At 44.4% G+C, this 17,655-nt stretch overlaps 1 protein-coding gene across 1 annotated transcript in view; it reads left to right on the top strand.

Annotated features, from left to right (window-relative positions):
- Window positions 1-17,655, top strand: part of LOC132404022 (probable E3 ubiquitin-protein ligase HECTD4) — a 314,805-nt gene that overhangs the window by 13,136 nt on the left and 284,014 nt on the right. Inside the window, exon 2 of the mRNA XM_059987975.1 lies at window positions 1,810-2,327. Within this exon, the coding sequence (XP_059843958.1) occupies window positions 1,810-2,327 (518 nt within the window). The remainder of the gene's footprint in view (window positions 1-1,809; window positions 2,328-17,655) is intronic.

Genomic DNA, 17,655 nt, shown 5'->3' with positions numbered 1-17,655 from the left:
TAACATATTCAACCTGGAATTCCGTATTTAGAAAAATTCTAATTGTCCTGCTTCAAAGCCTATCATTGGATAATGTTAATTCTAATAGAAAATCTGTACATATAACATGCAAAGCATTAGAAGAAATTTCAAATAACTTCAGTTTTTGTCATTAATTCACTTTTGTTGACTCAGATTTTTTGGTGTTTGTAGTTAAGGTAAAATAGCTCCGAATAAAAATGACAAGAACTGCAGTTGCATACATTTGACGCACTCACGATCTTAACTGATCTGAAATGTTATTCTTATCTGGCTCATTATTGTGTCCAACAATAGTGATATGTATTGCCCCAGGACTGAAATGAGAGATGCTGAAAGTGCATATTTTGAACCTTTTAGAAGCTATTAGCTGTCGTGTCTGGGTCAATACTGGAGTCAATGACATTTAAAGTGTATATCTGATATGAGTATGATCTGTTTTATTGGATATAATTTCAGAGACCATAATGATTGACCTCTTTTAAACGAAGGCCTTAGTCCCTTCACTGTTCTAGGCATCATCTGAAGTAATCTTGTTAAAAGGAAAAAGCTATTTAAAAAATGTATTTGAAGCACTATAGTAAATGGTTTGTATTGGTTGAAAAAATAACTTTGAAGCAAATCTATTTATTGGCGCTATTCCTCAGTTTAAATCTTAGTAATTGTTTTGCAGACTATAAATATATTTTTTAAAAAGGATGTTTACCAACTAATGAGTATTTGCCCATTCTTAGTGTTTTTGCAGTATAGCTGGTAGTGTGCCTTCAAGATTGCATCATTATGTTGGGTCCAGGATAGAACCTTTGAAATGTTTTAAGCCCAGGAACTTGAAGCTGATCACCTTTTCTACTGCTGACCCTTGATGAGGACTAGTCTGTGATCTCTGGGTTACCCCTTCCTGAAGTCCTCAAATACTTCCTTGGGTCTTTCTGACATTGAGTGCAAAATTATTGATGCAACATCACTCAACCAGTCAATCTATCTCACTCCTATACACCACCTCGACAGCATCTGAGATTCTGCCAACAACTGTTGTCATCAACAAATTTGTATATGGTGTTTGAGCTGTGCCTCAGCATGTAGTATTGAATACAGAGAACATAATAGTTTGCTGAACATGTATCCTTGAGGTGTGCCTGCATTGATTGTCAGCGAGGAGGCAATATTATTTCCAGTCTTCACTGACTGATCTCTCAATGAGAAGTCAAGGATGCAGTTGCAGAAGGAGGTATAAAGGTCCAGATTTTGAAACTAATTGAGGGAATGATTGTGTTGAATGGTAAGTTGTAATCAAAAGATAGCAGTCTGACATGGATATTGTTGATGAAAGGTCGTGTGGAGAGCTAATGCAATTGCATTCACTGTAGACCTCTTGTTCTGGTAGGTATATTGCAGCAGATCTTTGTTAGGTGCTAAATTATGTAATCAAGGATTGCTTCTATGCACTAATTTAAAACTATTTTTAAAAATTTATCACTTTGAATTCTTTTGTAATATGCTGTTGAACTTAGCTTATTTCCCCCAGGGTTAAATAATTTGTTGGAATTGGCCCTTAGTGATTTTACATGCTTTTTCCCAATGAGACTGGCTATTTCAAAAACTGGATTATGTGATGTTAGAACAAAAACTAGCTACCACAGCAAACTTCAGGCCACTTCATATCTAATATGTAATTAGGGACATGGATTCTTTCTATCATTGAAGCTAAAAATTTATGAACAGCCATTTAAGAGTAGAGAAATCAGAGCTGTGATCACAAAGAAATCATTGTTACTATTATTCGATTTTCAGATTCTGACATTTGAAACCAAAAATCCTGAAGAGCTGGCTGAACGATTACGAGCTGTATGTGGGAACCAGAGTAATGCCTATGCTCGACTGCTTGAATACCGCCTCAATGCACTTAGAGGACTGTGGAATGCACAACGGCAGTTAGCGCTTGAAGAGCAGCATGAACGTGAAAACTCCAGTGACGAAGAGGCCATATCCTTGCTTAAGCGGCAGGGTTTATTGCAACAACCGGAACAGGCGCCATTTACCTCTCGCATGGGCCTATTATTGGTGTTCCCTTTGATCCAGTCACAGAGTAAAACTGACCCCTCCCTCTGTAACATTACTGCTGAGGTGCTCCTCAACTGCCTTAGAGATTGCCAGCCTTTGAGTCTCACAAAAGAACCTGCCGACTGTCTAAATGGTTTGGAATCCCTGCTTTGCTCGTGGTTGGAAGAATCACCTACTTCTAGTCATTCCATCACATGGAAACAGAAAGAGAACGCTGCAGCCGCACTGGTGGCTCTTGCCTGTGCAAGGTAGGAGTGATTTGGCACATCTTAAAGTTGTAGTAACCAGAAATACATTTCATGTGATTGTTTACAATGTTGAAGTCATTGTCATCTTTAGCTTACTGAGGGGTGCTAGGAAGTATCATGCTGAATATTGCTAATATAATGAACCTAAAAATGGGAAAGAATATATTCACCAAAGGTGATTACCTTAAGAGACTAATTGTGAAAGTAATCATTACATGATAATAATAATGTCACTACATTTTGGGAAAGATTCTCTGTGCCATCTCTATCTAACCATGCATGTGTAAGTATTTTGAGCATAATTTGCAACCTATCTTTAGACAAAGGACTATCTGTTTAAAATAAAACTTGAACATTTTGGACATGTTGTTAATTGTTATTGACAGGACTGGAAATGTAAGATCTCCTCCACCTGTGCTGTTATAATTATTACAGAAGTAGAGGGCCGATTGAATATACTGTAGCGGTGTGCTACACGCAGCGCTAAAATTACGACACGGAGTCGGTAACTGCAGTCGAAGGAAAAAACTTTATTCGAAATCCTCAGCCTCACTTTTAAGCCTCCCTCAACCTGCCCCCCGTGGCGCAGAGGCTCCAAAGCTCTGTGCTCGCAAACCCCCGTAGACTATCTAATTGTGAGCCGGTTCGGATGTGCCAAGAAATGGGTCGCCACATAACCCCCCACCCCAGAACCGGCGATACACCCCCCAATGTCCATAGTCTGGGCCAGAACCTGCTTGGGAGGTCGGCCTCTGCGCCGAGGTGCCGGAAACTCGGCCGGTTGTGCCAGGTCCACATGGGCAGGTTTGAGGCGGTCCACTGTGAAAACCTCCTTTTTCCCCCCAACGTCCAGCACGAACGTGGACCTGTTGTTCCGGAGCACCATAAACGGCCCCTTGTATGGCCGCTTCAGTGGTGGCCGATGCCCGCCCCTTCGTACAAACACAAACTTACAGTTCTGCAGGTCTCTGGGTACACAGGTCGGGTTCCGCCTGTGCTGTGAAGTGGGTATGGGGGCCAGGTTACCGAGCTTCTCGTGTAGTCTACCCAGGACTGCTGCGGGATCTTCCTCTTGCCCCCATGGGGCTGGTAGGAACTCCCCAGGGACGACCAGGGGCGCGCCGTATACCAACTCAGCCGACGAGGCGTGCAGGTCGTCCTTGGGCGCTGTGCGGATGCCGAGTAGGACCCAGGGAAGCTCGTCCGCCCAGTTGGCTCCTCGCAGGCGGGCCATGAGGGCCGAATTCAGGTGACGGTGGAAACGCTCCACTAGCCCGTTCGACTGTGGGTGGTAGGCAGTTGTGTGGTGCAGCTGAGTCCCCAAAAGGCTGGCCATAGCTGACCACAGGCTGGAGGTGAACTGGGCGCCTCTGTCGGAGGTAATGTGGGTCGGTACACCAAAGCGAGATATCCAGGTGGTGATCAGGGCTCGGGCGCAAGATTCGGTGTCGGTGAGCAGGACCGCCTCTGGCCATCTTGTGAACCGGTCCACGATAGTCAGGAGGTGCCGCGCTCCACGCGACACTGGCAGGGGGCCCACGATAATCACATGAATGTGGATATGCCGGTGGGTGGGATGGAACTGCTGCGGTGGGGCTTTGGTGTGCCGCTACACCTTGGCCGTCTGGCAGTGCATGCACGTTCTGGCCCATTCACTGACCTGTTTGCGGAGTCCGTGCCAAACGAACCTGCTGGAAACCATCCGGACAGTTGTCCGGATGGAGGGATGCGCCAAGTTATGAATGGAGTTGAAAACACGGCGCCGCCAGGCTGTCGGGACGACGGGACGGGGCTGGCCGGTGGCGACGTCACAGAGTAGGGTCCTCTCACCCGGGCCTACGGGGAGGTCCTGGAGCTGCAAACCGGAGACTGCGGTTCTGTAACTCGGAATCTCCTCATTCGCCTGCTGCGCCTCTGCCAGTGCCTCAAAGTCTACCCCTTGGGAAAGGGCATGAACGGTAGGGCGAGAGAGCGCATCCGCCACGACATTCTCCTTACCTGAGACGTGCCGGACATCCATCGTGTATTCAGAGATGTAGGACAGGTGACGTTGCTGGCGGGATGACCAGGGGTCGGACGCTTTCGTAAACGCAAAGGTAAGCGGTTTGTGATCCGTGAACGCGGTGAAGGGCCGACCTTCTAGGAAGTACCTGAAATGCCGGATTGCCAGGTAGAGCGCCAACAGTTCCCGGTCGAAAGCACTGTACTTAAGCTTGGGTGGTCGCAGGTGTTTGCTGAAAAACGCCAGGGGTTGCCAGCGACCTGCGATGAGTTGCTCCAGCACCGACTGCCGTGTTGGATGCGTCCACTATGAGGGCAGTAGGGGTGTCCATTCTGGGATGTACTAGCATTGCAGCGTCCGCCAAAGCTTCCTTCGTTTGAACGAAAGCGGCGGCGGACTCCTCGTCCCAGGTAATGTCCTTGCTCGGACCCGACATCAGGGCGAACAGGGGGCGCATGATCCGGGCAGCTGAAGGGAGGAAGCGGCGGTAGAAATTGACCATACCTACGAATTCCTGAAGGCCTTTGATCGTGGTGGGTCGGGGGAAGTGGCGGACCGCATCTACCTTAGCGGGCAGAGGGGTTGCCCCGTCTTTAGTAATCCTGTGGCCCAGGAAGTCAATGGTATCGAGTCCGAACTGGCATTTGGCGGGGTTGATTGTAAGACCGTACTCACTCAGTCGGGCGCAGAGTTGACGGAGGTGGGACAGATGCTCCTGACGACTGCCGCTGGCTATGAGGATGTCATCCAAATAGATGAACGCGAAGTCCAGGTCCCGTCCCACCGCGTCCATTAACCGCTGGAATGTCTGTGTGGCATTCTTCAGGCCGAACGGCATGCGGAGGAACTCGAAAAGGCCAAATGGGGTGATGAGAGCCGTTTTGGGGACGTCGTCAGGATGCATCGGGATTTGATGGTACCCTCAGACGAGGTCTACCTTGGAGAAGATCCGTGCGCCGTGCAGGTTTGCTGCAAAGTCCTGAATGTGCGGCACAGGGTAGCTGTCCGGTGTGGTAGCCTCGTTCAGCCTGCGGTAGTCGCCGCACGGTCTCCAGCCTCCCGTCGCTTTGGGCACCATGTGCTGTCAGATTCCCCCAATTCCTCCATCCTCTGGAACTCCTCCTTCGCCAGTCGGAGCTTGTCCGGGGGAAGCCGCAGAGCGCGGGCGTGGAGGGGTGGTCCCTGGGTCGGGATGTGGTGCTGTACGCCGTGTCGGGGCATGGCGGCTGTGAACTGCGGTGCCAGAACCGATGGGAAATCCGCCAGGATCCTGGTGAAGTCGTTGTCGGACAGCGTGATGGAGCCGAGGTGAGGGGCTGGCAACTGGGCTGCACCCAGGGAGAACGTCTGAAAGGTCTCGGCATGTACCAGTCTCTTCCTGGGCAGGTCGACCAATAGGCTGTGAGCCCGCAAAAAATCCGCACCCAGAAGCGGTTGGGCTAAGGCGGCCAGTGTAAAGTCCCACGTGAACTGGCTGGAGCCGAACTGTAGCTGCACCTGACGGGTGCCATAGGTCCTTACTGTGCTGCCGTTCACGGCCCTCGGGGGGGACCCGGTGCCCTGCTGCGGGTGTCGTAACTCGTCGGAGGTAAAACGCTGATCTCGGCACCAGTATCGACCAAAGACCGGCGTCCCGACCTTCTATCCCACACATACAGGAGGCTATCCCGATGGCCAGCCACAGTAGCCATCAGCGGCGGCTGGCCCTGGCGTTTCCCGGGAACTTGCAGGGTGGGCGACAACGGCGGGCTTCTGCGCCCCACCGCTGGTGGTAGAAGCACTAGTGTTCCTTGGGCAGGGGTTTGGCGGGCTCTGCGGCCGGGCCTGGACTGGTTTGCTGCTGGGAGCGTGGCTGGGAGATCTGTGCGATGGATGCCCCGCTCACCTTTTTGGCGTTCCACAGCAAGTCTGCCTGGGCTGCCACCTTCCGGGTGTCACTGAAATCCACGTCGGACAGCAGTAGGTGTATGTCCTCGGGCAGCTGCTCCAGGAATGCCTGCTCAAACATGAGGCAGGGTGTTTGTCCGTCGGCTAGAGACAACATCTCATTCATTAAAGCCGATGGAGGTCTGTCGCCCAAGCCATCCAGGTGCAGTAAACGGGCAGCCCGCCCGCGCCGTGAGAGTCCGAAAGTCCTGAAGAGCAGGGCTTTGAATTCCGTGTACTTGCCGTCTGCCGGGGGCGACTGTACGAACTCCGCGACCTGGGCCGCTGTGTCCTGGTCGAGGGAGCTCACCACGTAGTAGTAGCGGGTGTCTTCTGAGGTGATCTGGCGAACGTGGAATTGGGCTTCGGCTTGCTGAACCATAGGTTCAGTCGCTGTGTCCAGAAACCCGGCAGTTTCAACGAAACTGCATGAACAGAGGCAGCGTCGGTCATTTCTGGTCCAAAAATCGTTTGGACCGTCAGGGTCACCAATTGTAGCGGTGTGCTACACGCAGCGCTAAAATTACGACACGGAGTCGGTAACTGCAGTCGAAGGAAAAAACTTTATTCGAAATCCTCAGCCTCACTTTTAAGCCTCCTTCAACCTGCCCCCCGTGGTGCAGAGGCTCCAAAGCTCTGTGCTCGCAAACCCCCGTAGGCTATCTAATTGTGAGCCGGTTCGGATGTGCCAGAAAATGGGTCGCCACAATAATGTATTTTAGTTTCATCTGAAGGATTTGCAATTTTTTAAAGAAGCATCTCTTCTTGGTCTTCTGTTTTGGTTAACATTATTAAGAATTTTTAATTTACATCCAAATGTTCCCCCATTTGGAGCTGGAGGAAAGCATGACTTTCTTGGTGGCTGGTCTGACACACCATTCCTTTGCCACTAAATGCTGCACAGTTTCAACTGACAGCAGTTTTTGTGATTTTCTGGTAAATAGAAGTTGCATAGTTGCTGTGTACTAGTTGTGAGACTTTGAGTTGCCTCTGATGTTGGACCTCTCATATAGTGTCGTGGTGAATCGTGCAGTTGAGGCAATTCCTTAGTACTTGGATTCCTGGTTCTTCAGTTCATAAATTCTGTGGCAATCATCAAGCATTCAGTTACACTAATCCTGTTTTGTTCTCTCCTATCCCCATCAACTCTCTCTCTTTTCCCTCTTTCCCCATCTCTACCCAAGTCTTTGGAATGTGGGAAGAAGCTAGAGCACCGGGTGAAACCCACTTGATAACAGGGAGAAAATGCAAACCCCACACAGACAGCACTAGAGGTCAGGACTGAACTCAGGCAACAGTTCTAACCGATTCACTGCTGCTGAGAAATATCTCCAAGCATTCTGTGCCTAGTTAGGTCATTCAGAGTGATTATAATTTTAACAGCAGGCTAAGCCAGGATTGTAGCTGACATCTGCATCTCACATTATTTATATCCTGAATGCTCTGCCATGGGGGAGAAGTTCATGGTTGGATGGATTGGGAAGGCAAGTTGACATTGTGAGATTTAAATAATATTTATATGTGGTAATATTACTGCATTTGTTATGCGTGTGAGTTATATGTACTGTGTTGTGCACCTTGGTCCAGAGGAATGTTGTCCCATTTGACGATATAGATGCGTATGGTTGAATGACAATAAACTTGATCTAGAACTTGAACTTAAAAGTATTAAGGAATTGTTGCATAGATTAGTTGCAAGTGTAAATGACATTCCTGCAGTTAACAAATTCTGGCTTTTCCCTTGGGAAATTTGTTTGGCATTATGAATGGTTTAATGGGTATAAACCTCCAAGAAGACCACAATCTTGTTGCAGGGTTTGAAGGCTTGCGTGACTCAATGACCTGGAGAGCTATGCTGGCTGGAGTTGGGGCTTTATGCTTTGGCTCTTCGCAGAGTTGCCTGTGCCAAACAGGCCAAAAGGTAGAGGCCAGACTAAGAGTGGTCCACCAGGTACGGGGCTTCATATCAGGGCTAACAACACTGACTGGTCAAAAATAAATAGTTATGGAAACTGCAATTTAGAATCCTCCTTTATCTGTGTGCAACAGTGTGATGCCAAAGGACAGACAGATGGAGGACCTAAATGCCAAAGGCATAATGAGCAATAAGTAATGGGTATGAACTGAACAGTATTTTTTAAGACCATAAGATTTGGGAGCAGAAGTTGGCCATTCGGCCCATTGAGTTTGCCCCACCATTTCATCATGAGCTGATCCAATCTCTCCTTTAGTCCCATTCCCCTGCCTTCTCACCATAACCTTTGATGCCCTGACTACTCAAATACCTATCAGTCTCTGCTTTAAATACACCCAATGACTTGGCCTCCACAGCCGCTTGTGGCAACAAATTCCACAGATTTACCACCCTCTGACTAAAATAATTTCTCCGCATCTCAGTTCTAAAAGGACGTCCTTCAATCCTGAAGTCATGCCATCTTGTCCTAGAATCCCCTACCATGGGAAATAACTTTGCCATATCTAATCTGTTCAGGCTTTTTTACATTCAGAATGTTTCTATGAGATTCCCCCCCTCATTCTCCTGAACTCCAGGGAATACAGCCCAAGAGCTGCCAGACATTCCTCATACGGTAACCCTTTCATTCCTGTGATATGTATTATAGTGGTTTATAATTCATTAACAAATTTAAAAGAGGTTGGGCCATATTGAGCTAGAGAAATGCCATCTAACCATTGCTTACTTGAGCACATTCTTGCATAATCTACATCCTTTTAACATGATAAACAAATGTAAAAGTATTCTGAGCCAGAGAAACTTGAGGGATGAAGTTTTGAATCTTGTTATTGTAATAAAGGAATGGAGTTAAAAAATACAATCACATGGATATTATATTCCTTCATGCAAAATGGATGCATTGATGGCACATGTCAGAGGAGTTGATAAAAATCTGATTCAAGAGTGTCAATTTAATCAGTGCATTGAATGATACAGAGCGAGGACCTTAATATGCAGCTTTTACTAATTATTACCCAAATATTATATAGTTGAAGAGTATCTTCAGAAGTTGTATTTAGCTGCAGTTTAACTGATCACTTTTTCTGTAAGTGGTTTAAAATTAGAATGAATTAAAATGTGACTTACTTCATGCAGGTTTTCAGTCACAAAAGTAAATAACCCAAATCATGATAACATGGTTAACATGAGGTGTTCGTTTATTTTGTAAGGTGCTTGATGCTGTAACTGAATTGAAAAATTTTGATATATAGCATCAATTATTATTACTACAGATGAATGTTTTCACCTTGCAGTTGGATATATTTTGCTTCTATTTAAAGCCTTGCATAAAGAGCAAAGAATGCTTTGATGTAAGTTTAGAAAACCACTGAATTTTCTTGTTCTGATAAAATTTCAGTTGAGTGTCATTAATCAGATTCACAGTGTTGTACAGCATGGAAGTAGGTCTTTGGGTCTGAACTATCCACACCAGACATTTCCATTTGCCCATATCCCTCTAAATATTTCCAATCCATTTGCTTCTTCAGATGTTTTTAAGACATTTGTTATTGCAGCATTCTCTAACACCGCCTCTGGCAGTTATTCCACTATCCATTGTGAGTAACTTGCCCCATCAGATTCCCTTTAAAAATCAGCTTTTACTTTTAAGTTATGCTTTCTATTAACACTACATATGCCTCTGGTAATTTTATAAACCTCTAAATTCATCCTTCTGTCCTCTATACTCCAGGGAAAATGTCCTAGCCTATCCAATCTCTCCTTAAAAACTTAAACCCTCCAGTCCAGGTATTTCTTAGAATGGATTTCGACCTGGCCTTGCTGATTGGTCAACGTGAATATTTCAGTTAAATTAGAAAGTGATATAGAATAATTATTGCATGCAAGATTATTACAATTTCCAGGAAATAAGATGAGAGAAAGGGAATGGGGATTGATGAAAGGGGGTGGGGGCAGTGCAGAAGTTCAAGAAATCGATGTTCATGCCAACGGGTTGGAGGCTACCCAGGTGGAATATAAGCTGTTGTTCCTCCAACCTGTGTGTGGCATCATCGCAGTGGTAGCGGAGGCCATGGACTGACATGTTAGAATGGGAAAGGGAAGTGGAATTAAAATAGGTGGCCATTGGGAGATCATGCTTTTTCTGGCGATGGAGCATAGGTGCTTGGTGAAGTGGTTTCCCAGTTGACATCGAGTCTCACCAATATACAGGAGGCCACACCAGGAGCACAGGATGCGGTGGTTGACCCCAACAGACTCACAGGTGAAGTGTCACCTCACCTGGAAAGTCTTCTTGGGACCCTGAATGGTGGTAAGGGAAGAGGTGTAGGGGCAGATGTAGCACTTGTTCTGCTTGCGAGGATAAGTACCAGGAGGGAGATCAGTGGGGAGGGACGAATGAACAAGGGAGCTGTGTAGGGAGTGATCCCAGCGGAAAGCAGAAAGTGGGTGGGGGGAATGTGCTTGGTAGTGGGGTCCCATTGGAGATGGCGGAAGTTATGGAGAATTATGTGCTGGGCGCAGAGGGTGGTAGGGTGGTAAGTGAGGACAAGAAGACCCCTATCCTTGGTAGGGTAGCAGGAGGATGAGGTGAGGGCTAACGTGTGCGAAATGGAGGCGATGCAGTTGAGGGCAGCATTGATGGTGGAGGAAGGGAAACCCCTTTCTTTGAAGGAGGAGGACATCACCTTCATTCTGGAATGAAAAGCCTCATCCTGAGAGCAAATGCAGCGGAGGTAGAGGAATTGAGAGAAGGGGATGGCATTTCTACAAGTAACAGGGTGGGAAGAGGTACATTTAAGGTATCTGTGAGGGTCTGTGGGTTTATAAAACTTATCAGTAGATGAGCTGTCTCCAGAGAAATGGACCAGGTAAATTTGAGGGCAGGGTGGAAGTTGGGGGCAAAGTTAAAGTTGACAAGCTCCACATGGGGGCAGGAAGCAGCTCCAATACAGTTGTCAGTGTAGTGTAGGAAAAGTTGGGGAGTGATACCAGTGTAGGCTTGTAACATAGACTGGTCCACATAGCTGACCAAAAGGCAGGCATGGCTGGGACCCACACGTGTGCCCAAGGCTACACCTTTTGTTTAAGGAAGTGGGAGGAAACGAAGGAGAAACTTTGAGGGTGAGGACCAGTTCCACCAGATAAAGGAGAGTGGTGGTGGAGGGGAACCAATTGGGTCTGGTATCCAAAAAGAAGTAGAAAGCTTTGAGGCCTTCCTGGTGGGGGATAGAGGGCTATAGGGTCTGGACTTCCATAGTAAAGATAAGGTGATCAGGGCCAGGGAACTTCAACTCATTGAAAAGATTAAGAGCGTATGAAATGTCACCCATATAGGTAGGAAGAGACTGAACCAGGGGGATAAAGTTGAGTCAAGGTATACAGATGCAAGTTTGATGGGGCAGGATCAAGCAGAAACAATGGGTCTACCTGGACAGGTATGTTTGTGGATCTTGGGTAGGACACCTTTCTGGTAAATGTATTATGCAGAAGTATCGTTTTGAAAGGCCTTTTGACTGGATGTGCCAAGTGATTAGTCTCGGAGGAGTCCTTAGTCAAACACAAGTCAGCCTCTTTCTTGTATTAAAATAAAGCTGTAGATGCCGGAAATCTGAAGTAAAAATGGAAAATGCTTGAAATGTGGTAGATTTGGCACCATCTGTGGAATAAAAATTGGTTAATTATTTCAAGAATGATTGTCTTCATAAACACTGGTAAAGAGAGAAAGCAAGTTAGTTTTCAGCAGCATGGAATGTGGGGAAAGGATGAGCAGGAGATAGGAATATTTCTGATGGGTGAGATCAAATGATTTACTATGGCAGATAAATTTCTTGGTGTTGAAGTAAATAGTAAGGCTGAAGGAAATGCTATAAAAGTGTAGTGGTTAGCACAGTGCTGTATAATACAAGTGACCCGGGTCAATTCTTGCCGCTGCCTGTCAGGAGCTTGTATGTTCTCCCTGTGATCGCATAGGTTTCCTCCGGGTGCTGTGATTTCCTCCCACAATCTGAAGACATACTGGTTGATAGGCTACTTGGTTACTGTAAGTTGTCCCATAATAGGGCTAGGATTAAACTGGGGAATTGCTGGGAGATGTGGCTCAAAGGCCAGAAGGTGATAATGCACACTATCTTAATAAATAAATATCAAAAGGATAAAAGTAAAAACATGAGCCACAATAATGACTGACAGAAATGTTCATTTCCGATAAAGGCGGAGAGTGAGTCACCTAAAGTGGGGGAAGTTTAATATTCAGCCTAAAAGCTGCAGTGTGCTTCAATTGATGAAGGGTTGATTCACAAGTTTTAATTGTTTTAATGTTCATGAATTAAATCATGAAACAACATTTTGCAGTAAGAACTAACTGTTTACTAATTTGGTTGCATACAGCACATATGTGATAAAAGTATCTGTGTGGATATGTAGTCTGTATCCAAAATAGTGAAACTATTCATAATCACTGCTGCCTTCAGAGTGGTTGATTCTCTGCAGCATTAATGTAGTTATTGTTGGTTTGTTTCCCACTAGATAATTGTTATTGAAATAAAAAAATGTATTCAATGCCATAAGATCATTTTCCTAGCTTTGCCATATACGACCTGGAATTTCAATCTTGTGTAGAAGAAATGAGCAAAAGTGTTTTATTTCCCAACACTGCTGTTCATTTTTTTTATTTATCCTGACAAGGAAAATATTTTAAGATATAGACAACCCCCTTTGATGTATTAAGAAAATGGTCATCTTTCATACTGCTATGAAAATGTTAACCTATTTAGGTCATTTTTCCTTTTGGCAATCCCCACAGTTTTGATATTTGATCTCCCATGTCAAAGCTAGAACAGTAGCTCATTTTTTTAACCCATACAGAGATTCATCTTTATATGCTAGGGAAAAATTTAGTTTGATACTAGTGGTTCTCTGGTTCTGAGCAAGAGCAGTACAGGAACAAGCCCTTGACCCACAATGTTGTGCTGAATCAATTAAATTTAATAATAAATAATATAAAATGGCTAACTAAACTAATCCCTTCAACCTCCACAATGTCCATATCCTTACATTTCCCTCACATTCATATGTCTATCTAAATGCTTCTTAAAAGTCCTTCATTTACCTGCCTCTACCACTATTCTAGACAGCCCATTCCAGACACACACCACTCTCTGTGGGGGAAATAAAGAAAAAACTTGCTCCTCACATCTCCTTTGAACTTCCCCTTCTCACCTGAAATATATGCTCTTCAATATTCTACATTCCAACCTGGGGAAAGATCATTGTTCGCCTATGCTTCTCATAATCTGAAAAACCTCTATCAGATTTCCCATCAGCCTCTACTGCTCCAGAGAAAACAACCCAAGTTTGTCCAGCCTTTCAATATAGAACATGCTAGACTGCCTATGAGATGGCTTTTTAGATCAGCTTGTGGTTGAGCCCACTGGAGGATCAGCAATTCTGGATTGGGTGTTGTGCAATGAACTAGAATTGATTAGAGACTTTAATGCAAAGTAATCCTTGGGGGCAAGTGATCATAATATGATCAAATTCACCCTCAAATTTGAGAAGAATCTAAAGTCATATATATCAGTATTACAGTGGAGTAAGGGAACTTGCAGAGGCATGAGAGAGGAGTTGGCCAGAATTGATTTGAAAATAACACTGGCAGGAATGATGGCTTAGCAGCAATGGCTGGAATTTCTGGAAGCAGTTTGGAAGGCAAAGGATATGACATCCCAAAGAGGAAGAAGCACTCTAAAGGCAAGATGACATTGCCATGGCTAACAAGAGGAGTCAAAGCCAATATAAAAGCCAAAGAGAGGGAATATAATAGAGCAAAAATTAGTGGAAAGTTGGAGGATTGGGAAGCTTTTAAAAACCAAAAGAGGCAACTAAAAAAGTCATAAAGAAGGTAAAGATGGAACACAAAAGTAGGCCAACCAATGATATTAAAGAGAATACATAAAGTGTAAAAGAGGTGAGAGTGGATATTGAATCAGTGGAAAATGGAGAGGTAGTAATGGTGTGGGGGGGGGGGGGAGACAACAAAATAGTGGACGAACTGGATAAGTACTTCATGTCAGTCTTCATAGTGGAAGAGACTAGAGTATGGTAGAAGTTCCAGGTGTCGGAGTCACAAAGTGTGTGAAGTTACCACAACTAGAGGGAATGTTCTTGAGAAACTGAAAGTTCTGAAGGTAGATACATCACCTGGACCAGATGGTGTACAGCCCAGAGTTCTGAAAGGTGGCTGAAGAAATTGTGGAGGCATTAGTAATGATCTTTCAAGAATCACTAGATTCTGGAATAGTTCTAGAATACTGGAAAATTGCAAATGTCACTCCACTCTTCAAGAAGGGAGAGGGGCAGAAGGAAGGAAACAATAGGCCAGTTAGTCTGACCTCAGTGGTTGGGAAGATGTTGGAGTCGATTTTCAGGGATGGAGGCACATAATAAAATAGCCCACAGTCAACATGGTTTCCTTAAGGGAAAATCTTGCCTGACAAATCTGTTGGAATTGCTTGAAGAAATAACAAGTAGGATAGACAAAGTTGTGTACTGGGATTTTCAGAAGGCCTCTCCACTTCCGCTCCCTTTGAAGTAGAGAGGCTACAGAAGAACTTAGATGGATTAGGGGGATGGGCAAAGAAATGGCAGAAATAATACTGTGTCAGGTAGTGTATGGTCATGTACTTCGGTAGAAGAAATGAAAGGGTTGACTATTTTCTAAATGGAGAGAAAATACAAAAAAAACTGAGGTGCAGGATTCCCTAAAGGTTAATTTGCAGGTTGAATCTGTGGTGAGGAAGGCAGATGCAATGTTAGCATACATTTTAAGAGACTAGAATATAAAAGCAAGGATATAATGTTGAGACTTTATAAAGCACTGATGAGGTCTCACTTTGGAGGATTGTGAGCAGATTTGAGCCACTTAGAAAGGATGTGCTGAAACTGGAGAAGGTTCAAAGGAGGTTTGTGAAAATGATACTAGGATTGAATGGTTTGTCATATGTAGAGCGTTTGATGGCTGTGGGCCTGTATTCACTGGAATTCAGAAGAATGAGTGGTGACCTCATTGAAACCTATCAAATGGTGAAAGACCTTGATAGAATGGATGTGGAGAGATTGTTTCCCATGGAGGGAGTGTCTTAAGACCAGAGGAGACTGCCACTCTATTCTGAGGCTTCTTTTTTTAGAACAGAGATGAGGAATTTTTTAGTCAGAAAATGGTGAATCTGTAGAATTCATTGCCGTAGGCAGCTGTGGAGGCCAATACTTTATGTATATTTAAAGCAGAGATTGATAGATTCTTGATTGGTCATGCCATGAAGTGACACAGGGAGAATGCAGCAGATTGGGGCTGAGAGGAAAATTGAATCAGCCATGATGAAGTGGTGGAGCAGACCTGATGGGCCAAATGGCCTAATTCTGCTCCTATATCTTATGGTTTTGTGGTCTAATCCAGACAGCATACTGGTAAACCTCTTCTGCACCCTCTCCAAAGCCTTGGCATCTTATGGGGCACCCAGAACTGTATGTGGTACTCCAGATGTGGCCTGACTAGAATTTTATTAAGCTACAGCATGATTCCCTGACTTTTGAACATAGTGCCTCGACTATTAAAGGCAAGCCTGCAGTATATATGCCACCCTGTCAAACTGTGTAGCCTCTTTCAGGGAGCTGTGAACTTGGGCTTGAACACTTAAGGGTCTTGCCCTTGACAGTGTACTGCCTCTTTCCATTTGACCTTCCAAGTTGTAACACTTCACATTTACTAGGGTTACTCTCCATCTGTCACTTTCCAATTATTTCTGCAACTGATCTATATCCCACTATATTCTTTGCCCGTCTTCTCTGTTATCCATACAGCTCTGATCCTCGTATCATTTGCAGACTTACCAAACAACCCATCTACATTTTCATCCAGGTCAGTAATATACATAAGAAGCAGCAGAGGTCCCAGTACAGATCCCTGCAGAACACCACTCATCACGGTCCTCACAGACTTGGAAAACCTGTTAAAGTTCCAGTGTATGGATACAGTACAATCTGGGCAATAATTTGGTAACCTTTTCCAGAAAGAGATGTCTAACCACATGGCATATTTTCGTAGTGTAACCATTCTGTGGTTCAGTGTCATTAGTATTGCTAAGCCTCCACCGTTGACATTCTCATATTCTCATGTTTTGATGTAGGAGGCCTGTTTTCTGTGTTCTCATCGTTTTCATTTCCTCAGTTATCACCCTTTAATGTATTCTCCCTTGATAATATAATCAAAATCTCATTAATTTTCCTATCATTTACCTATGCTTGGGACAATTTACTATAGCCAGTTTAGTTACCAACACATTCTTAAGATGCGGCAGTAAATTGGAGCACTCAGAAGAGAATTATGTGCTTACACATGGACATCACCTGATATTGAGTTTGAATGAAGGTCACTTGAGGAGTTTAGTAGCAGCACTAACTACTGTGCAGATGTACCGGAAGGTATTATTGACCAGGGACTTAATCAGATCAGACTATTTCTATGTCTACAGGAATAAGTTAGAAGCAGAATATGCTGCCAAAGCAATCCTCTGATAACTAGAGATCGATCTGTAAAGTTTTTTTAGATCAGTTATTGGGTTTTCATTTGTGCATAACACAAATTCACATCTGTTTATGGCCAAAGTTAGTTCAGTCTAGCACTTACTTTTGTGGTTTGACAGTTTGCTTTAATATTTTTATCCCATCGATCTATTTATTTATTTATTTAAATCCCGTAGATTTATTATTTCCACATGCTCAGGTCTGTGGATGAAATGAAGGTTGATAAAGTTAATATTCTTTGTTGTTTGTTCTGCTGTTTGAAAAAAAACCTCTTCACAGTGGTGCAGCTAACAATGTTTCAGACATTGATAAGGCACTATTATCACTGGATATACTGAAATCAATCGAAATGTCTTAAGAGCAAAAAATATAGAGAGCAGAAATAGGACATTCAATAACTTGAGAACTGAGCAAAGTGCTCACATTTCCAATATTCCATGCCTTTGCATTTCAGTCTTGAATGTATTTGAAGACCAAGTTCGCTGGGCTAGGAAATTTGAAGGGTTTTGTAACAACCAAAAGGAATTTGGCTGTCAGTTCCACAAAAAACTAACTTCTAATCCCTGGATCACCTAGCTGTTAAGTTTGTGGTGGGACTCATTAACATTGTTTTGTCAAGCTTTCCAGGAAATTTTGACCTTTCATTGAAATTTCCCTTATCTGTGTATGATTTGCATAGGTGCATTTAGCATAACTTCTTCATGATACAAATGTCAATTACATTAGCGTAATTTTTGTTGCACCCTGGGGAAGTTAACGAAGTTGCATCAACTACAGTAGTGGTCACCAACCTTTTTAAGCCCAAGATCCCCTACCTCGGCCTATGTAAAAGGCAAGATCAACCC

Source organism: Hypanus sabinus, chromosome 13 (genome assembly GCF_030144855.1).
Source record: "Hypanus sabinus isolate sHypSab1 chromosome 13, sHypSab1.hap1, whole genome shotgun sequence".
NCBI classification, from domain to species: domain Eukaryota; kingdom Metazoa; phylum Chordata; class Chondrichthyes; order Myliobatiformes; family Dasyatidae; genus Hypanus; species Hypanus sabinus.
Note: the sequence above shows the minus strand (reverse complement) of the source record. Positions and strands in the feature narration are given on the sequence as shown.